At 44.5% G+C, this 22,640-nt stretch overlaps 1 protein-coding gene across 1 annotated transcript in view; it reads right to left on the bottom strand.

The window, feature by feature from the left end:
* Positions 1-22,640, bottom strand: part of TANC1 (tetratricopeptide repeat, ankyrin repeat and coiled-coil containing 1) — a 127,689-nt gene that overhangs the window by 48,652 nt on the left and 56,397 nt on the right. The window contains exons 6-11 of the mRNA XM_007446459.1: positions 14,336-14,599; positions 6,738-6,860; positions 5,616-5,897; positions 4,681-4,838; positions 1,901-2,132; positions 583-749 (exon numbers count right to left, since the gene is read on the bottom strand). Of these exons, the coding sequence (XP_007446521.1) occupies positions 583-749; positions 1,901-2,132; positions 4,681-4,838; positions 5,616-5,897; positions 6,738-6,860; positions 14,336-14,599 (1,226 nt within the window). The remainder of the gene's footprint in view (positions 1-582; positions 750-1,900; positions 2,133-4,680; positions 4,839-5,615; positions 5,898-6,737; positions 6,861-14,335; positions 14,600-22,640) is intronic.

Below are 22,640 nucleotides of genomic sequence, written 5' to 3'. Positions count from 1 at the left end.
ACAAAAAAAAAAAAAAAAAAAAAAAAAAACACACACACACTCTTCATCTCGCTGAAGCATTATCTCATGTCTAAGTTTTATGAAAAACTAGGCTTTTATTCAGAATAGGCCTTAAAAATCTTCCTCCTTCATCCCTCCCTTTTCCCTTCATTAAAACAAACAAACAAACAAACAAAACCCAAAAAAACAAAGTCCCACTGCAAACCCATACAAATAACTACAAGCAGGAATAACTTTAAACTCTGGTAGACCTGTTAGCCAGGCACCTCAAAGAGCCCCCCAAACTGAGTTATGGTGAACCAGGGCGAGACACTTCTATTTTAGAAGCACAAGTACAGCTTGATGATAATAAGGAACTCACTTGACATCTTGATAAATGTGCCTTGGGGGTAAAAAGGTCAGAGTTTTGCCTGTTTAGAGCTCTGTGCACTAACATTTCAAAGCTCTAATACAGTTTTCAATTCAGCAGCTAAATGGTTTACAATAGTTTAAGCTGTTAGTATTAATCTAAAATTGTAATTGTAAAAACTGTAAAATCGGGGTTTGGGGTCTTGGAAAGACATTTGAGAACTCTTTTTTTACCTGAAAATTTGCTCTTACAGTCACAATCAACTTCAGCCAGGCAGGGAATTTAGAAATAATCTTGGTAATAAATGAAGAAAGTGTATCTCCATAATCAGGTTTATGAAACTCAGCTTCGTTTAAACCATCTATCAAAATAATGTATTCTTCTTCAGGAATTTTCTGCTCTAAAGGAGAAAATAATTTTTTTTAATTAGGAAATTATACATTTCTATAAGATAGCACCACCCAGTGTATTTTAATGCACAATTTAAAGTGTTAGGGAAAACTGAAAAGGTTTGCGTTTGGCAGAAGAAATGGTTTTCACAGAAGCATACTTTCTATTAAATTTGTAATGAAAACCAGAGCGCAGAGCCTAAAGAAAACCAGTTCACACCAAACAGTTTTCAGAAACGTACTGTATTACACACATTAGCAGAATCTCACCCATGTATATGATACACTTAGCTCTTCAAAAACTCCTGTCACTGGGGTGAGCTACAGCAAAGATAACCAACACAGACCGAGATGAAACCTGCCAAAGACTCTGGGTTCCCCGCCCCCCGCAACCCCCCCTAGAGCTCCCTGGATGGATTCTGGCGAGGAAATCTGACCCTCAAGGGGCAAAGCTTCCCGTCCGAGGCACACAGCCAATGGAGGCGAGAACTCTGCTGCAGAGACTCCTCCAAGCCCGAATCTAGTTTTCTATTCATTAGTGCCAACTTTCTGCCCAGGGATGAGGTGCAATGTTGACATATCTGCTTCAGTTCCCTCTCTCTGGCACCATCTGGCAGAAGTGCGACACAGGCAGGTAAAGGAGCTCAAAAGGTGACGAGCAAAAGGGGGGAGGGAAGATGGAAAGTCAAAGGCCCATAATATCACTAACGCCCCCACTGTGGAGAAGATTCAAGGGCAAAAAAACCAAACGGACACTTCTAGAAACAGCTTCAGGTTCAACTGAGCAGAGGCCCCTGGAAAAACATGCCGGCAAGTTCCCCAAACAATCAACTTACACCCCTCCACCTTAGGAGTGCAAAATATGCAGGCAGCAGTTTCTAGAGAGCAGGTCATCTAAGTAACCTATGGTTACAAATTAGCTACTTTGGAAATGTTCAACCGTGGAGTTAATTCTCACTAGAGATATAACATTTAAAACAAGGCCATCTGGAGTGGAGCCAGGAGGAGCCCTGGGGAGACGGTTCTGAGGAAGGGGAGGAGAGATGTACTCACATCCTCCCTGGGCCCACTTCACTCGTACCCCACAGTCAAGTGGACCCCCACCCCGCTTCTGAGGACTGTCCTGGGGAGAGGGAGGTCACGGGTGGCTGCTGGGAGGTACCGTCTCTCAGGCTTGTGAGTGGCTCCAGCACACCCCTCTTGAAAGCGGCCACTGGGTCCTGCACACAGGACCTGAGGCTTAGCATGCTCTGGAGCTGGGGCTCCCTTATCAGCAGGTCTCGGTAGGCGGCCAGCTGATGGGACCGGCAGAGCAGAGCAGCGATGCTGTGCACGAACTCGGGCACCAGGCACGTGTAGGTGTTGTCGGCCTGGCAGTAGTGGTAGGCCACGACCTGCAGAAGAAGCAGAGCTGTCAGCATCGCCTCATCCCCTTCACACGGCACCTTGCAGGCTCTCCACCAGGGATGCAATTTTCCCGTTCTCCGAGATAACAAGCAACGTTGCTTCTATTCCCCAAGGCTGAGTCGTCATTTCGCTTAAGTGATTCAGTTATCCCTTTCCTTTGGAAGGAATTCTGAAGTTTGGCAAATTTTAAGCCGACTTTTACTTGCAGCCACAAGTCCATCTTGACTGGCACTAAGATCAGCACAAGTTACTCTATTGAATATAAACTCATAAAAGTCATTCATAAAACTTAAAGCCTACCCTGGCTTGAAACAATTCCAAGCAATCCCGACATTCTCGACATCCACAAGTACCATATTCACTACACTTCTGTTTTCAAAGACAGCAGCATCTCCTTGGGGAACTCATTTGCGGCTCCCAAAAAGCAGATAAAATTGGTGGCAATGAAAGCCAGGCTCTCAAGTCACAGCTGCTTCCTCTCCCTGGCAGGAGGGCCGCCGCCAGCGACACCATGGAGAAGTTCAACAGCAACACTGTTTGAAGGATCAACATCAGACACTACCAAATTCCTGCCTATCTTGTGAAGGGACACATAGGAGGAGGGAGGGTCCTGCCCAAGCACTGAGAGGATCCTTTTTGTTGGGGTGGATTTGAAGTGGCAACAGGCTATTCATGAGAGAGACCCCCAGGAAAGTGCCAAATGCGGCACTGTCTTGAGAGGAGAGGCACACTGCCGATAAATGAAAAATCTGAGACTTTCCCAAACGAGGATGAATGGAGGGATATACGTACAAGGTAAGGGGGGTGAAAAAGGTCAAAACACATTCATGTAAAGCGCTTTATGTTTTTCAGAAGGGTTTGCGACACTGCTGTCCCACTCAGCCCTACAACCCCTACATAAGTAGGACAAGAACCACTAGCTACGGTTCAGAGGTGAGGGCAGCAGACACACAGCCTGAATGCCTCGCCAGGGTAACAGACACTCAATGGAATATCTGGGATCAGACTCTTAAAAAGCAAGTGGCAGGAGTAGATGTGGCCAATTTGGAACTGCCCTGTGCCTTCTGTTATTTTGGTTTTTTGGGGTTTTTTGTGTGGTATGCAGGCCTCTCACTGTTGTGGCCTCACCCGTTGCGGAGCACAGGCTCCGGACGCACAGGCTCAGTGGCCATGGCTCACAGGCCCAGCCGCTCCGCGGCACGTGGGATCCTCCCGGACCGGGACACGAACCCGTGTCCCCTGCATTGGCAGGCGGACTCTCAACCACTGCGCCACCAGGGAAGCCCCCTTCTGTTTTTGATTAAATTTATCATCGACACTCAGAGGAAAGCTGACTGCTCTTCACCTCTCACCTGGAAAGAGATTAGCTGCAACGCAAGAGGACCTGTGAGCTTGTACGAACCACCAATGAGCTAGTACCACAGTCCACCTAGCATGGTGTTTGGCAATCCAACAGTGGATGATGAAACCAATTTGGAGCCATAAAAGTTTTTCTTTTTTTAATTTAATACAGTGCATTTTATAGGATGTAAGAATAAGTGTAGTCTTACAATGCTTTTTCTTCAGTTGGGTGTGTGATGCTGTGTCTGAGTATCAGGTGTTTAGTGTAACATGTATTTCACATTATGGGTCACAAAGTGGTTTGAAAAATCACTGTCACGGGGTGGCTTTGAAGTCTGCACTACATCCCTCATCTCAGATCACCCACTCATGACCAGAGCACTGCCCCAAATCAGTGGTCAGGGCGTCAGGGCTGCCCATGCCGGGTGAGGAACGGCCCTCATCTGGGAAGCAGAAGCGAGGAGAAGGGATCTGGGGCAGAGAAGCCTTCCTTTCAGTTCCCCTGCACCAACCTCACCCCAGGGGCTTTCCTTGCTAGATGCTTCTCACCGCTGTCCACCCCTGGTGGTTCTCCAGCTCCACCAACTCACGCCACTGCTGCCCCAGGAGACCCAAGTGGCTCACCAAGAATGAGAGGTGTAACCGCTTCAATGCAGGAGGGCAGCTTATGAACCTGTGCCAGATGTCAAGCAGATAGAAAATTTCAGAAGGATCATGACTGACCATGAATCTAGGAAGGGAAAATTGGCCAAGTCTCTTACAACATCACAAAACACCTCTGACAGAAAGACACTTGTAACCAAGGGCTCTAGGCAACAGAGTGCAGGTGGGGCGGAGCTCTGGGTCACTGGGTTAAAGGCTCCCAATCTCCTGCTCTCATATGAAATGAAAGAGGACACATGCTTATAAGGATGGATTTGTGGCAAGTGCAATGATACCTCTGGCTGCTTTGAGGAACTCTTTCAATCCATTGTTTAGGAGGAATAAAAGTCTACTGCCAGTGTCCTAAGATACTAATTTTCATTAATACCTTTTATCTGGCATACTCTACCACAATTTTATCAAAAGCTACACTTTTGCATTAAGCAACTCTTGTCTCTGTTTTAAGATCCCTTTTTAAAATTCATTTCTCAAAAGGCAAACTAGCAAACCTCTCTCTCTTTGCAAGGCTCCCATAGATCAGGAGCAGATTACCTTAGAAGCGAGGTATTTCACTGCATCCTCTCTTGGTCTCTGGTTCTCAGGAGTATCAGACCCAGACCCAGGGGGGGATTTAGCTGCATTGATACCACTCGTAGAAGAACTTGGTGAAAGCAGTGGAGTGAAAGGAAGATCCTGGGAGGAATCTGAAGCTGCAGCGAAGAGACTAGTTTCATTATTTACAACAAGGATAGGGTGGAATATTGAACACATTTCTTGGTCGGACCCAGAAATTATTTTAACAGGTAATGAGTGAGCATGGTAACAAATGCAAAGGCCCAAATGGAGATACAAGGCTCCCTCTCAGCCCTGTCTTCCACCATCTAGGTGCCCTCCCAGGAGAACTGCTGTTTCTGGTTTCCTTTATTACATTCCTTTTGGTTAAAAAAAAAAAAAAAAAAATCTTTCCTGGCTCACTTGTCCCTGTTTACCATGTTAGAGACACTTTCTTTTTTTTAACATATAAAGTAAGCTAAGAATAGTCAACTATTTGGCTACTCCTGCTGATTTTAGGTTAGTTTTTATACTTTTGGTAAATCTGGCATAGAAGACAAAGGCTGTGGAAAACAGGGTGCAATCGAATTCTGCGCAGACTCCTTCTGGCTTGCTGTGCCAGAAGTCTAACCCACTCAGTTTTAGGGCCCTGAATTCCCCAGAGCATCTGATCAGGCCTCACTGCCCACATCAAGAGGGGCACAGGCCTGACAGTTGGGAGAACACCAGGGAGGGCTGGCCTCAAGCCGGGTTATAGCTGCAGAGGACCATGAGAGATAAATATTGATAGTTCTCCAGCACACAATCGCAAACCTGATAGAGCAGCTGGGACAACTTGAGGAAAATGGGGAATTTATGTCTATCCAAACAGCAATTTCCTCCACCTATCTTACAGTAATATAATAAACTAGACAAGCAGTTAAACATGGACATACTTTTCGGTGATGAACCGGGGCTGTTGGAAGCAATCTGCCTCATGCGGCTTCCGTGGCAGCTCAGTGCCACCAACTTAGAAATGATCGCCGTCTTCCCAAAGCCCACGTTTCCAACAACCACTGCTCCTCTGTTTTCTGTCAACTCTGTGTTCCTCAAGTTTTCTTCTATCTGGTGAAAGAGCCAATCCCTTCCCACAAACACAGAGTCTGTAGTTATGCTCGGTACTTCGAACAACAGGGGTTTCAACAAAATGTCTTGCGGCTTGTAGGGAGCAAATCGTGCTTAGGAAAAAAAAAAAGATCATTATTTTAGAAGAATGACGTAATTTTATACACTAAAAAACTCAGTTTATCATTGCTTGTACGTTACTTTTAGCACAGACTTTGGCTTTACAACACAAGGGATCTGCAAGTATTAATATTACCAGTTTGGTTCTAGTAATACTTGCTAATACCTCATTTATCGTACCCTATTGGCCTTACAAAGGGTCCTATTAAAAGGACTTTCTAGTCCTTTCATTCTTCTAAGTTATTCTCATGACTCAAGAGAGACACAAAGTGTCTCTTTGTGAGAGAGAAAGTGGTGAAGGGACCAAACCATGTCTCATCAGTTTATCTGAAACAGTACTTAAGACATGTTTCTTCCACTCCTATAGGAATAAAATGGAAATGCATTTTCCCTGGAGACAGAGTCCCAGCTCTTATCAGGGTGTGGTGGTGCTTTGCGCCCCTTATGGTGAGATTACTGGCCACCCAACTGTGCACTACGGGCAGAAGAAGCAGGAGGTGGCCCATGCGGCCCAAGGAACTGTAACAAAGCCGATTCTTTGTTGGTGACCAAAAAAATCTAGTGAGTGTTAAAGGACTCCTCACTTCAAAACAACGTATTGCAGAATAGTTTTTCAACTCCAGAAGCAAGTTAATCACATAGTATAAGGAAGAAGTCCCAAAACTGTTAAGGATGGCCTCCTAGCACACCTTACTAAAAGATAAACTTTTCGCACACACACTTCACAGCATGTTTTTAAAACAGCTGGCTTGAATGCTGGTTACCACAGACTTTCCGTATTTACTGAATGAGCTCATCATAGCCATGATCACAGAGGAGGCAAAGATAAATACCTTTAACTTCCTGTGCCCTGCCTCTGGCCGTGTGGTGCCACGGTAACCTAATTGATGTCCGAAGGGGAGCATTTCTCTGTCCATCTAAATAACTCAGATCTTCCAATCTGGTTGAGCTCGTCGCTGTAATATTAAACTGAAGTTTAGTCTCTTCAAAGTTGAGGTTAATATCATACCCAAACTACTATAAATTACTAAGCAATTCATTTCAGGCTTTCAACAAAACTTACTTCAGGGTGATTTTGGTTTTGTTTGCCCACCCCAGTTAATTTTTCCGGCAATGTCGTTAACTGAAAAGTGGAAAAAACTAAGTGCTCCTCATTCTTGAGTCAAAGTCACGTTGATATGGTTGCCAGGAGTCTCCATTACTCCTGGAAAGAGACAGACCTCACCAAAAAATCTTATGAAGAAAACTGACAATCGAGGGTCACTCAGTAAAGCTTCAGTACTGACTGCAAACACGCAGCACGGTGACTTGTCTTCTCTGCAGCTCCAGGGAGCCTTCTGCTGTTGCTGGAATTCCAACCTTGTTAACTAAGTGAGCAGATTCTGCACGGACAATTCCACAGTGCTCAGAACCCTAAAAGTCAGCTTTTGGCGGTAAAAGTAGCCGAGTGGACTTTATCAGAAAGCTTCAAATTTTTATGTATAGATTATATATTATACTATATTACATCTATGTATGCATTTTTTAAATTCTAAAAATAAGTAATCACATTTACCTCTGATCAAATCAATAAGACTCATAGCACATAGCTACCTGTTAAAAAGCATTAAGGATCGTTAACTGAAGCATACATCAGTTCAATTATAAAAATAATCAGTACAAAATAATTTTGTTAATTCTTAGCAAACCTTTAAAGCAAATATACAGTACATGTTTTTGCCTTAAAAAAAAAAAGGAACCTCCTCTTATTTACATACACATCCTAGGTCACAATGAGAAAAATCTAAATAAAAATAAACCTAATTTGGTTTGTGGGTTAAGTAGTCCAATTATAAAGTACCGACAATCCTAGACATATGATTATCTTACAGGATGATAAAATACAGATATCATTTGAGGGTAAATGACGGGGGAGAGGGACTCATATTCCCAGGGCTAAGGCTTCTAAGGACTGGTGAAATCATTAGTGCAATAAACTTTGGAGGGACAGAAGTCAAGTTGGGCCACCTGCCTGCTGAAAACCCTCTGGCTACCCCACGGGCTCTGACACAGCTGCTGACCACTGACCAGGACCATCTGCCCAACCTAGGCCCTTCCTACTTCCCCTCCTAAGGCCTCGGTCCTTTTCTTCCTCACTGTTAGCACCACCTCCTCTCATTCCTTCATTCAACAGGCACCTGCGTGGCTCCATGGCCTGGCTCTGTGATGATGTGTCCCCTCTTGCTGCAGTCTCCAAAGGGCAATCAACCATGTGCCCTACTCACCTTCCCAGGCCATGGAGAAAGATCAGACACCTTGACTCTAAAAAAGCACACACTGATGCTTCTTCAGTGCATATCCACAGCCTGTTCACACACCCTGTACACATTATGTCAATATGCCACACAAGACTTTCCTGTTAGAAAGATTCAGCTAACTCCTTATGCAGGACGTCCAAATGGGCCTAAATTATGGGAATACAATGGCAACCTCTAGCTTCTCTCCAGGTTCTTCACAACCAGGGCATGTGAAACTTCTCAGAGGGCTGCAAGGACCACAACCATCACCCTGGCTCCCTATAATATAGCTTGGAACATATTTCCAGGTTCCCACCTGGGACCTGGGACTCTGACTCGGGCCTCTGCAAATGCCCCCCCCTCCTCAGCACACCTCACTGTGAATAAACGCACATGTTGAAGGCTGAGGTAGAACGATCCACAAGCTGGTTCAGTTTAGAGCTGGAAGAGCCACGACTGCCTGACCGGCTGCTGCTTCAGCCCCGGAGAGCACAAAGACGCCTGCAGCCTCCAAAGGTTTCCCGTTTGGCTTTCCACCCTAACCCGTCAAAACATGACATTCAGTTCATAATCTTGTAACAACCGACAGGTTTAAGAAGAAGAGACTATGAATGGCATGCCAAAGAAAGGGTTGCAAAAAAGCCCTAGTTTGACACAGAGGCAGAAGACAGTGGGGTTTTGAATGCCTCTTTTCAGATATCCAGTCACCACAGCTTCAGCTCTGAAGCAAGCAACAGAGCGGCCCCAGCAACTCCAGAGCTCTATTTAAAACATGAATATGCTGCTTTGAAATGGACCACTGCTCAGCAGGGCTGCAAGCCCCGAGCTGCCAGCTCCCTCTGCTTTCTAAGGTATCATCACAGCCACTGAGATGCATGGAAAAGGAGCAGCAGTGATGCTGCAGCTGCTTAGCACCGCGCCCAGGAGACGCCCACCCAGCTGATCAGGTGACTAGGCTGACGTGCTGTCCTCTCACACGTGCCTACGGATGCGCGGACACTACAAAAATTAGTTCGCTTCTGGTATTTAACAATAAGTGCTTTCAAAAGCCTGAACACTATACAGGGCCCAGAAAAATCAGAGAGGAAGCAATAATTTCATGCTGCAATAAACCTACTGCTAGTATCTCTACAGTTAAATTAATTATAATTAATTTATACTCACTGCATACATACATTGTGTCTAACATCTGGGTGAGAGGTATATTTTAAGACGCTGCAGGAAAGAGGGTTTTGGGGGGGCAAAAGGGGGTGGGGGTGGAGTAGGTGGAGGGAGAAGCACAGGGAGACTTCTCTAAGCTGAGCAAAGGGAAACATCTGTTGAAACACCATGGATTAACCAATCAAAGGTAAATACCATTAAGTCCAGGGCAATTACCAGTTAGAGTTTCAAGAAAATTGGCTGGTAACTTTGCTTGCTGGTTTCCTACACTAAACACAGTTTCCTGTGATTCACTTAGAATTTCAAAAGACAAAAACAGGTAGTCCAAAAAGTAGAACCCAGGGACTTCCCTGGTGGTCCAATGGGTAAGACTCCACGCTCCCAATGCAGGGGGGCCCTGGGTTTGACCCCTGGTGGGGGAACTAGATCACGCATGCTGCAACTAAGAAGCCCACATGCCGCAACTAAGAATGGGAGAAAATATTTGCAAATGAAGCAACAGACAAAGGATTAATCCCCCAAATATACAAACAGTTCATGGAGCTCAATATCAAAAAAAACAAACAAACAACCCAATCAAAAAATGGGCGGAGGGGCTTCCCTGGTGGCGCAGTGGTTGAGAGTCCGCCTGCCAATGCAGGGGACACGGGTTCGTGCCCCGGTCCAGGAGGATCCCACATGCCGCAGAGCTGCTGGGCCCGTGAGCCATGGCCGCTGAGCCTGCGCGTCCGGAGCCTGCGCTCCGCAACGGGAGAGGCCACAACAGTGAGAGGCCCGCGTATCACAAAGAAAAAAAAAAAAAAAAAATTGGGAAAAAAACCTAAATAGACATTTCTCCAAAGAAGATATACAGACTGCCAACAAACACATGAAAGGATGCTCAACATCACTAATTATTAGAGAAATGCAAATCAAAACTGCAATGAGGTATCGCCTCACACCAGTCAGAATGGCCATCATCAAAAAAATCTTCAAACAATAAATGCAATAAATGCTAAAGAGGGTGTGGAGAAAAGGGAACCCTCTTGCACTGTCAGTAGGAATGTAAACTGATAAAGCCACTGTGGAGAACAGTACGGAGGTTCCTTAAAAAACTAAAAATAGAACTACCATATGACCCAGCAATCCCACTACTGGGCATATACCCTGAGAAAACCATAATTCAAAAAGACACATGCACCCCAATGTTCACTGCAGCAGTATTTACAATAGCCAGGACACGGAAACAACCTAGATGTCCGAAGACAGATGAATGCATAAAGATGTGGTACATATATACAATGGAATATTACTCAGCCATAAAAAGGAACGAAATTGGGTCACTTGTAGAGATGTGGATGGATCTAGAGAGTGTCATACAGAGTGAAGTAAGCCAGAAAGAGAAAAATAAATATCGTATATTAATGCATATATGTGGAATCTAGAAAAATGGTACAGATGAACCGATTTGTAGGGCAGGAATAGAGACGGAGATATAGAGAACGGACATGTGGACACAGAGGGGGAAGGGGAGGGTTGGACGAATTAGGAGATTAGGTTTGACATAAATACATTACCATGTGTAAAATAGATAGCTAGTGGGAACCTGCTGTATAGCACAGGGAGCTCAGCTTGGTGCTTTGTGATGACCTAGGTGGATGGGATGGGGGGTGGGGGGGAGGGAGGTCCAAGAGGGAGGGGACATATGTATACATATAGCTGATTCACTTCACTGTATAGCAGAAACTAACACAACACTGTAAAGCAATTATACTCCAATTTTAAAAAAAAGAATCACTAATTATTAGAGAAATGCAAATCAAAACTACAATGAGGTTATCACCTCACACCAGTTAGAATGGGCATCATCAGAAGATCTACCAACAACAAATGCTGGAGAGGGTGTGGAGAAAAGGGGACCCTTTTGCACTGTTGGTGGGAATGTAAATTGATACAGCCAGTATGGAGAACGGTATGGAGGTTCCTTAAGAAACTAAAAACAGAACTACCATATGACCCAGCAATCCCACTACTGGGCATATACCCAGAGAAAACCGTAATTCAAAAAGACACATGCACCCCAATGTTCATTGCAGCACTATTTACAATAGCCAGGTCATGGAAGCAACCTAAATGCCCATGGACAGGCGAATGGATAAAGATGATGTGGCTGAATAAATTACTCATCCATAAAAAGGAATGAAATTGGGTCATTTGTAGAGATGTGGATGAATCTAGAGATGGTCATACGGAGTGAAGTAAGCCAGAAAGAGAAAAACAAATATCGTATATTAACGCATATATGTGGAACCTAGAAAAATGGTACAGATGAACTGGATTGCAGGGCAGAAACTGAGACACAGATGTAGAGAACAAACGTATGAACACCAAGCGGGGAAAGCAGGGCGGGTCGGGGGTGGTGGTGGTGGGATGAATTGGGAGATTAGGATTGACATATACACACTAATATGCATAAAAAAGATAACTAATAAGAACCTGCTGTATAAAAAAATAAAATAATATTCAAATATTAAAAAAAAGAGTCCATATGCCACAACAAAAGATGCCACAACGAAGATCTCACATGCCACAACTAAGACCCAGCGCAGCCAAAATAAATAAATAAATAAATATTTTAAAAAACAGGTAGAACCCAATTACCCAACTTCTGGATTATCCAAGATATCATTTTAAAGGCTTCTCATTCTGCTTTTTAATGAAGGAATAAGGTGTCCGTGTCATACATTTTGATGTGGCATATACAGTAATAACCTGACTGCAGCTTTCTAAATCAATTCCACTTCAACAAATGCTTTTACAAAGAAAATCTCTGCAGAGCAAAACAATCACCATAGCTGGCCAACTTACTTTCATAATCTTTGACCAAAAAATTTCACTGTATGAGACAGTTAACACTGAAGCGACAACTCCAGTTCTTTGTAACAGGCTCAGTGACAGTACAGGCAGGCAGCCTTAGGAGCTTGTTTCCATATCCTCACCCCCCAGGAGAACCATGTCCCTTGGGGAAGCTGGCATCACCCTACCTTCACCTGCTAGTCCTTACTCGGCCCTCACATACCAAAATACCTTTCCTATCAAATGGCAATTTCTCTGTGTTTACATGGATCTTGACATGCAAACATTTCCAAGAGATTTCAGTACACGGTCCTTCCCATTTTACTTCAATCCTTCGAACGCTGAGCGCTGCCTACTGCCCTGTTTGTAGCAGCCTGCCTTCTAACCCCTAGATAAACAGCACTGCATATAGTCTATTACCTGAGTCTTTTATTCTTTTCAATGATACTTGAAAAATCTTGGCATTCCCTCTTAACTGAGGTTCAGCTTTAGGGGTAAGAGGGTGGGCAATGAAGAATCTACCAGACTCCCAGCTTGTTAGCAGAATTGATACTATGATGTAAGGCACTTGCCTATTTCCTTCCAAAATATGTTTTTAGTTTATAAAATACACAACACGGAGAAATGAGCAAACCCATTAGGCTAGGCAGTCACTGCTCAACACCAGAGGTAAAACCCTCCCAATTCCACAGGAGGTCCAGTTCAAGTGCATCCATAGATGCTAATGAATGAGCACAGCAGAAATCAGAAAGGCCTGCTCTATAATCACTGCAGTCTCCTGGAAACGCTCAGTTCATACCCACTGTCACTTCACGTGACAGGAAACCACATAAAAGAACATCAAGCAGAAAACATAACCCGAAAGAGGGTCCTTTTACCACTGTTAATTTATTAATGTGTTTCCTAATTTTGAAATAGCTTCATTAAATTGAATATGAGTTTGCTATTTTGTTGAAGTCAATAAAACTATGAAGTCCTGGGATAATACAAATGAACCATTCATCACATCCAGGTAAAAATGGTCTAAAATGCCTTGGGTGCAACATATTATGCCGTAGATAGTGGGAGGGTGGTGGGAAGGACACAAAAGCTTCTGGAAGAATCATCACTCAATATGTATAAAGCTCTCAGTACTTCCCTCTGGCAGGCACGCCAAATCCCTTTGAAAGTGAATTAAGAGTTGTGTCTCTGAACTTTTCCATTAGGGCCATTTATTTATCAGCTGCTTCAGAGTTCCATTGTAAAACACACCCAATAACAACCAGAGCGGCCTGGCACATCCCAAAGGAGCAATATAAAATCACAGAGAAATCCTTTGATGTAGGAAGAAAGATCCTGGGTCCAGGCCTTGGCAGAGGAGAAATTTAAAGGCCTCATTGGTAACAAAGATGATCAAAACAAGTTCCTCTTCTAAATTCAGCAGAAGAGCACTGAGTTTAGAAACTTGGGACCTTAAAGCAGGCACGACAGCTCAGATGCAGAGTTCCCTTCCCCACCCACTGAGAACTAGTCTCCTTGCCTCACAACCACTCACTGACCAGTCAACCAGCACCAGTCACCACTTCTGCATTCTCTTCTCAGCTCTGGCTGCCACATCTTGCTGAAGGGCACGTCTGTCTCACCTATTTTCATTTCCTTGATGGAGAGCTCTCCTTCCTGCTGCTTATGTTTTAAATGATGAGCTCCCTTAAAACTGAATTATACAAAAATTGGACCTCGTATCTATGTGATGGGCCTCAATTACAAAAAATTAGTTTGAAAGTTGGATTAGAAATTCTTTGAGCTAATATTAACAAACTCATTCTAAACAACAATTCCCATTGACTAAGCTGTAAATCCTGAATGAACTCCGGCTCAAAATAACAAAAAACAAGGACAGAGTTTTTGGTGCTTTCTTCCCTCAAACACAAAGAGCCATATAGTCTAAATATTAGATTTAAAGAAATCCAGAGGGGGAGGGTCACTTAAAGACCATTAAGTGCAGCCTTATGTTTACCCTCATGTTTACAGATAGGTAAACTAAGGCCTACAAAAGGTAAGGGCCTGACCCACGATCACAAGTTTGGCCTGTGTCTGGATCAGATTCCCAAGTGAAGAGAGTGAGCAGGGGGCACCTCAGACCCAGTGAGATCCCCTTCCAGGGAGAGGCATGGCCTTACCTGCAACTGAGTTGGGCCGTGGCATTATTAGCGAGCTGGAGCTCTGAGAATAAGGGACCGGACCATCTCCAACTGAGGCTTCGGCTTTGGGCAGCACACTCTCCGCTGGCCCAGGGGGCTCCTCTTCTGCCACTGGGGAGCAATTATCTGCCCTGCGGTCATGAAGCACTCCCTTCTGTACCCCTAACCTTAGGCTTCCGTCCTTATTCCATTCCAAACTGGAGCCACTCCGGTCATCATTTTCGGATGAACTTGTAATTGTGGCTGAAATGAGAGACCAAAATACTTTGAAGGAAGCCAGGAATTGCTGGTGCCATTGAGAGTACACACACACACACGCACACGCACACGCGCGCACACGCGCGCGCACGCACACACACGCACACACCCTTCCCCATGATCAATGGAAAGCTTTCTGGCCCGCACAGATTTTTATCAAAGTATGTTTCATACAGTGTATTTTAGTAAATTAGTAGAATGTTGCTTATCAGGGGAAATAAACTGCTAAATCATTCTACAGGGGAAGAAAAAGAAAACTCTGATAAGACCATAATGAAAAAGCTGTCTAAAAGTATCTGAGAGCTAACAGTAAATCTATGTAATTTGGAAATGATATAGCCTGTCTTTTAACAAAGATGAATTGCTCACAGAAGAATTCAAATCTCATTAAATTCCCTTGAACCTTTAAGTATTTTTCCCAAATTAATAACATTTGTGTTTAAAGAGAGGGGGCAGGGCAGCACAATAGTTAATACAGAAAAGATGCAGGAGAAAAATCTATAAAACAAACATACAATTATAAAGTCAAGCAGAAGTTTGATCCTTAGAATTAAACTTTATAACATCTGTTCAAGACAATCCAGAGAGGCTGACGTGACTTTATTCCTTTAGCAGCTTAGAATGGAAACCTCTACGTAACCAGCGCCGGGAATACGCAAGCACGGGAAGGGACACTTGACGGCAGAATTAAAATTTAACCTAAGAAAAACAGGATGGAAAAACATCTTGGCAAAAGAGGACGGATATGATGAAGGAAAGCAGCAGCATTCACTCCACAAATCTACAAACAGCCACTTCTGATTTAAAGACGCTGAGCCATATGTGATCCGCTTGCAAGCAACACTGGCTTGAGTCCTTGAGAATAGAGGCCAGGTCCTCTGATCTTTATTTGGATCCCAGCAGCTCAGGCCCTTAACTGCAAGACTTAAATGGGAGTGCACAGGGTCAGAGTGCATTCAGGACCCAGCTGCCTGGATTAAGCTCCTTCTTCAGCATGCCCCGATGACACACACCTTATCAGCAGGCTAGTGAATTAGCCCCAACAGAGTCTGTCACCTAGGATCAAAGGGTCTGAAGGGGTTTTGTTCTGTTTATTTTTACAATGCTCTTTATGGTTTAGAAGTAAGGACAAAACAATTTCCTCCTGTGATGCGACCGACCAACCGCAGGGTATCCTGTCACAATTCTCAGACTATCTTTGCTCCTGCTGGACTTATCACCCACTGCTTATCTCCCTGTTTAAAAATCCCTTCTACATGCTGAAGCCTCCTTAGAGGATTCACCACGAGCTGATCCCTTCCTTTTCTGAGCACATACTCAGTGCTCAGTAAATGTTTGCTTATTCAACGAATGAGCAAACGAACAAACTACATTTAATCTCACTGTTATTGGTTCGGGATTGTTGACATTATGTCTCTAACCGAAGTGTAAGCTGATGTGAGATGGGCCTGTCACATCTTTAGGGTACCTGTCATTACTCCCAGCATTTCCAAGTTTTCTAGCAGGCGTATTAATACTAATCTACCTATTTGGAATCGATCACAGTCTTCACTGTGTGTCTTTTAAATGGATCCTTCATATGAGCATACGTATATTAAGTATGACTCTTTCCATCCTAAAAATGCAGGTGGTGGTAGTAATAGCAGCAGTTGATATTTATTGAAGGTTACTGTATATATCACGGATTGTGCTAAGGGCATCACAGGAATACTCTAATTTATTAATGAGATTATTGCCTCAATGGTAATTAGTTACTAATGATAACCCTATTAATAAGCTGTGACTGCGCTCCAAATTTTCATTTAAAAGTCCAGTGCTCAGGACTCAGAAAGCTTTTCCTGCAGGCATACTGTAATTAGGTTCCCAGGCTACCCCAACACCTAAGTTACAGAAAGCGGGTGGGGCGACTGGTCTGATTTTTATGTTGTGGCTGTTTTATCTGGGGGCACATATTCTTAAGGTGAAAAACAAACAATGTCAGAGTGCTGTTCTTTCTCCTTTGCTCTCCCGAAGTGCCATGCACTTCAGAATCAAACCCCTAAGGATCTGATCCTAACTCAGACCTCAAGCAGTGGGAACAGAAACTGGGACTCCCCTACTCCCTGTTACCAGCGACAGCACCAGAAGCAGGGCTTCCGGGACCCAAGCAGCAGCTAGGCAGGGACATTCTGGTCAGGGCTCGTGGGCTGCAGGGACAGGCTGAACGCCCAGTTCTGTCAGCACAGCCACAGGTGCCCAGGCCCTGATGAGTGGCACCATTCGGGTTGTGGCAGTGAGCGGAAGGGAAGCAGGTAGAGGAAGAAGGGCCCCCAGGCAGCTGGGAAGAGAAGTCCCAGATGGGGCCACGATTTCAAAAGGAGGATGAGTTTACAGTATGTTTGTAAGGAGGAGACTCTCCCACTGTCCTCAAGAAGTTCAACTAAGGGACGCGTTCCAGAGTCCACACTGAGCAGGGCCCTCTCAGAGGCAGGCAGGTGAGGACCTCTGAAGCCAGGACCCAAAGATGCTCCATTAAGATTGCCCCACTTCACAACATTCCTCCCTGGGATCCAGTACCAGACCCAGGCTGACGGCTGGAAGCCCCAGCAGTGTACTTTCACCTCGGTTCAGGCACAATGCAGCTCTGAAGCAGATCCAGTGGGGCAGATGAAGGCCCCAGTTCTCCTACGCGACCTAGGAAGCACACCAAAAAGGGAAGCTCCACAGTCTCCAAGAAAGGGAAAGTATTTCTTATAACAAATGACAAGCTACTCAAAAAATACCTATCCTTCTTCCAAGCTAACAGAAATAAACTCCTAATTAAGTTAACCCAGTCGCCTTCAAGTTTTAACACACACAGGGCAACATCCTAACTATGATATTTCTTTAAAAAAAAAAAAAAAAAAAAAAAGGCTCTAAAAAATCAGTGCCATTTGACATTTTCCAGAGACTGGATAATCTTGAAAAGTTCCCTAACAACTCAACTCAAAAATGCTAACATCTGGGCTTCCCTGGTGGCGCAGTGGTTGACAGTCCGCCTGCCGATGCAGGGGACACGGGTTCGTGCCCCGGTCCGGGAAGATCACACGTGCCGCGGAGCGGCTGGGCCCATGAGCCATGGCCACTGAGCCTGTGTGTCCGGAGCCTGTGCTCCACAACGGGAGAGGCCACAACAGTGAGAGGCCCCCTACCGCAAAAAAAAAAAAAAAAAAAAAAAAATTCTAACATCTTATTCCTTCAACTCTTATAGATGCCAGTGTTCATCAATTAAGACTTGCCATCATCACTCAGGCTGGGTCTCAGTCACTCTGCAAACACACAGGAGTCTGTAAAATGATAACTTATCAGGCCTTAAGTTTTACCAAGCTACGAGGTTAGGCTGTGCCTTACAAGTCAATATTAAATTAGGTTTGGTGCTGATCATTGATTCTCATGTGCTGCTACTTCCGACTCTCCATGTAACTTGAAAATTCCTTTCAGCCAAGGACAGGGGGTTATCTTCCTCTGTACAAACAGCACATTTAACCAGACCTACTAGTGCACAGGGCTATACCACCTCCAGAGCACTTTCTAATTATGTTAAGACATATACATGATCACCACAACACGAGAGAAGAGGTGGAAAGGCTGAGAACCATCAATCCCACTTTATAGATATGGAAACACAGTGAGGAGAAACTGATCTCTCTCTCTCTCTCTCTCTCTCTCTCTCTCTCTCTCTCTCACACACACACACACACACACACACACACACACACACACACACACACACAGAGTTAGCGGTATGTCCAGTACCAGTCCTTTTGACTGCACATGCAGTGTGTATTAAAACTCCCTTTGCCTTGTACAATTCTCAACATGTAAAAGGAGTTCTGTAAAGTATCTATGGCTAAAAAGTATTTTGCAGTTCATGAAATCTGCCTTGTTAAAAACAGCAGCCCTTGGGCAGGGCCTAGTGGAGAGAGGTCAGTCATGGGCTCACAGCAGCCAGGAGGGAGTCTGACTGGGAGGTGGGGGAAGCAGAGATTAAAATCTTTAAAACGTTCCCTTTAAAATATTGTTTTAGTAAATGCCTATGAGCATTTCAAATCCACTAGGGAGGGATGAAATATAAATAAATAAGTATCCCTAGGAAATAAGAGCAACAATAGTGGCTAACATGAATATCATAATAGTGTTAATCATGCCCGGGTCCTGTTCCAAACTCTCTCCCTGGGAGAGAAAATCAGATAGAAGGGCATATGTAAAGTGCCTCGTATATCATAAGGACCCAAGAATGCTTTCCTCCCCATACAACTGAAGACAAATAAAGTAGCACTAATAAAACCCAAACAAACATCTTTCAGCTTCTATATCCAGTTTAATGGCTGACGGGAAGAGTCTAAAAGTTAAAACACGGGACCAAAGAATTAGAGACCAAACAAGAAAGAAGTATACTGGTTGCTTATGAAAGTGGAGGAAGGGAAGGAGTGAGTAAAAAAGGAAAATCCAACTAGTGCAGACACTGTCTCTTTGACCCGACTGCATAAAGATCACCAACAACTCTAGAAAGCGAAGGACGTCCCACCGAGGCTGGGGCAAGATCAAAGTGACAGGTCCAGGAAACCACGGGCCCACTACCTGGTCCTCTGGACCCGACAGCACTTGGTGCACTCCTCTGCTGTGCACTCCTCTGCTGTGCACTCACGCCTCACATGGTTCAGGGTGCCGTGCCACACTCTGGACTTCCCTGAGTGACAAAGGGGGAAGACTGCAAGGATGAAACCAGCCTGCCCCACCCACATACTAACAAACCACAGGGAACAAAGTCTGAGGCTCGCTGCCACCGGGGGACTGCTCTCACCTCCGGCAGCCCCGGAAGGCGAGCAAAGGCACTCACGTCTGGCAGGATGGGGGCGGGGGGTGGTGGTGGTGGTGGTGGCCTGAGTCACCTCTGGCTCTTCCTCTCGCCACTCTGCATGTACAGCAGCGCATGGCTCCTCTGGCCAGCCCTGGGCAACCACCGAGGGCCCTGCACTTTGGCTTGTGACAGACAGATCTCTGTCCCAAATCTCTGGCTCAGCGCTCACGGCTGTGCACAAGGCGCACTCTGCTGTGACAGGCAGCGAGGCCAGGGGCCTGAGCCACAGCCACGCGGTCACAGCGCTCGGCGGGCCTCTCACGTGGAGATGCCCGCCCTGAAGGGGCAGCTGGGGTGGGGCAGTGGGGGAGGGGAGGACAGGTCTCCTCACTCGGCCACACCATCCAACCTCAGCCCCACCCCACATGGCCCAGACTCAGTGGGACAGGGCAGGCAGCGGCCTCCTGAGAACAGCCTGCGGACCTGAACAACAGGAAGTTTTCTAGCAATAGCACGTGACACGGTGTCCTGGTAAGGCTTCGCATAACCCGAACACCAAAGGCCTAGACGCTGGCACTTCTGACTTAGTCCAATGACCCCACAGAATTCTGGACTCTTCCAGAAAAAAGCAGAAGGCACTATTAGTGGTTGGTATTATTATGCACCTACGGCATACACCTTCCATCAGAGGGCACTGCCATGTTTTAAACCCTTTTCAGCTAATGACAACTTGCCCAAGTTTCAAAGGGCAGGAGACCATTCTTTGGTTCCACAGGTAAACAAGTTTTAAAGTAGATACTGTGCCTATCTCTGTTGTCCCAGTACTGAAAAAAAACGTGCTCCTGGAGTGCAGTCGGTGCCAGTAAATGCTTCCGACAAAACAGCCCGGAGAATCCAACCACGGTCTGAATACAAGTATAGCAAGCGCTTTGCTAACTCGCATCACCGCCAAGGACTTCTTTCCCATGTTAAGTACGTTACCAAATTATATATGTAAAAGCAAATTTTCCTCCTTCACCCAAGAGATTAAAAAGCGTCTATAATTAAGGATGATTTTTTAAATTGCAGGCAGTGTAGCAAAATGAATAGTAACACAGATTTGAAACACTCTAAATAGTTATTACCAAATCAATTTCAAAGCATTTCAATTTAGTAGCAAGCAGGGCAAGACAGGTGGCAACAAAGCAGTATTAGCATAAAATCAAAAGGACAGGAGTTACAACAAGTTAAAAATGAAAATAAAGTACAATTAATTCCTCTTTGTGTGCCTCTGTCTGCATCTGATCATCTCCCTTGGGACACAGAGTCCGGGAAATAAAAGGTCTAAAGCTACCTCTGGAATCACTTTCATTTTACAAGCCTAGGAAGGCAGAGAAGAGAGATGCAGGAAGATAAAAGTCAGCCCACGGTAACTTTTCTTTATGTCCTAAGCAACTGCGCAGAAGAACAAATATTATCAAACTCCAGCAAGGATGCTAATCAAGTGTCTGGTATTTCACTGCAAGCCACTTTTGCAGGAGCAATATTCCTGTGAAGGTAACTCCCCTGCCTAAATGTATACCAACACAGCCAAAAATAAAAACAAATAAATAAATAAATTTTAAAAAATGTATACCTGCCTCCCAGCTTCAAAGTGAGCAGGGGGAGAGCAAATGTAAGCTCCCTCCCCTGCCCCCCAGAGAAAGGGGAAAGGCAGCAGGAAAAGCCTGAGTTCTTGCTTTACCCTTTTAAAATTCTGAGCACTTAATCATCCTGAAAGCTACCTGGCCTGGTGGAATACGGGTGGCTCAGGTGTGGGGCAGCAGGGCAGGTGGAGACACACCTGCTCTGCTGAGAAGACACACCCAGTGCGGGAGATGGTGGGGTGAGAGGTGAGATGTGGCTGTCCTCCACTCAGAACCCCCTCCCCCCCTCCCTTCATGGGGCTGTCCTAACACCAACTCTCAAAAGGAAACCCATCAACATGCTATGCAAGCCACTGGGAGATTATAAATATCAGCAGGTACAAGCAGGTAGCAGAGAAAGGAAATGGAAGGAGTGGCTGACTTTTAATGGCCTCTCTCTCTGCCAGAATTTTTCAAATTGCTACCTGGAAATCCTTCTCCTGGGCACCTCTATCATTAATGGATAGGAAGGATTTATTATTGTTTTAACTCTTGATAGGAAAGCTGAGTTTTGTTTGTTTCTCCTCATCCAACATCCATCCTCTTTCTCCCTAAATAAATAGCCCATTTCTTTGAAATAAATACACACACACATAAGATACTGAACACGATATGGACATAAACAAAAATTTAACAGTATCTTTAAATCAAAAAGTACTTTAAAGCCCGCTATTTTCAGTGGTGTTTTCTTTTTTTTAAATCAGATTGGTTTTCAAACAGATTCCAGTGAATACACATATAGGCATACTATGTTTTATTGCACTTCACAGAAATTGGGTTTTTTTCAAATTGAAGGTTTGTGGCAACTCGGCATCGAGCAAGTCTAAGGGTGCCATTTTTCCAACAGCATTTGCTCACTTCATGTCTATGTGTCACATTTTGGTCATTCTCGAACTATTTCAAACCCTCTACCGACAAAAAGATTACAACTCACTGAAGGCACAGATGATGGTCAGCATGTTTTAGCAATAAAGTATTTTTTAATTAAGGTAAATACATTGCTTTTTTCTTTAGACATAAGGCTGTTGCACACTTAACAGACTACAGTACAACTTTTATACACATTAAGAAACAAAAAAATTTGTGTGACTCGCTTTACTTCGATATTCGCTCGGTTATGGCAGTCTGGAATCAAGCCTGCAATATCCCTGAGGTCTGCCCGTACTCAATCTTTTTCTAAGCCAGGATTAATAGTCTACCATTTCCATTTGTAAGAATTGGAAGCAAGTTATATTCAAGGGAGTGTCACTAAGAAAAAATGTTCTTTCCACCATGGAGGAAATACCTTTAAATGCCACTTCTTTATATAAAGTCTTCCTTTTCAAAGCAAATAATTAAAAAGCTGCTTCATGGTGACTGAGTACAGCTGCTGTCACATTTAGAAGGTTTTCACATTGCAGATTTGAAAATCAGACACTAACTTCTAGGTAATGCCAATGATTTTATTATGTAAACAGTAAGGAATTTTACTTAAAAAAAAAAAAGAGGGCTTCCCTGGTGGCGCAGTGGTTGAGAGTCCACCTGCCGATGCAGGGGACACGGG

Source organism: Lipotes vexillifer, unplaced genomic scaffold (genome assembly GCF_000442215.2).
Source record: "Lipotes vexillifer unplaced genomic scaffold, Lipotes_vexillifer_v1.1 scaffold173, whole genome shotgun sequence".
NCBI lineage: Eukaryota > Metazoa > Chordata > Mammalia > Artiodactyla > Lipotidae > Lipotes > Lipotes vexillifer.
The sequence above is the reverse complement of the archived record's forward strand: the minus strand, read 5'-3'. Positions and strand labels throughout refer to the sequence as shown.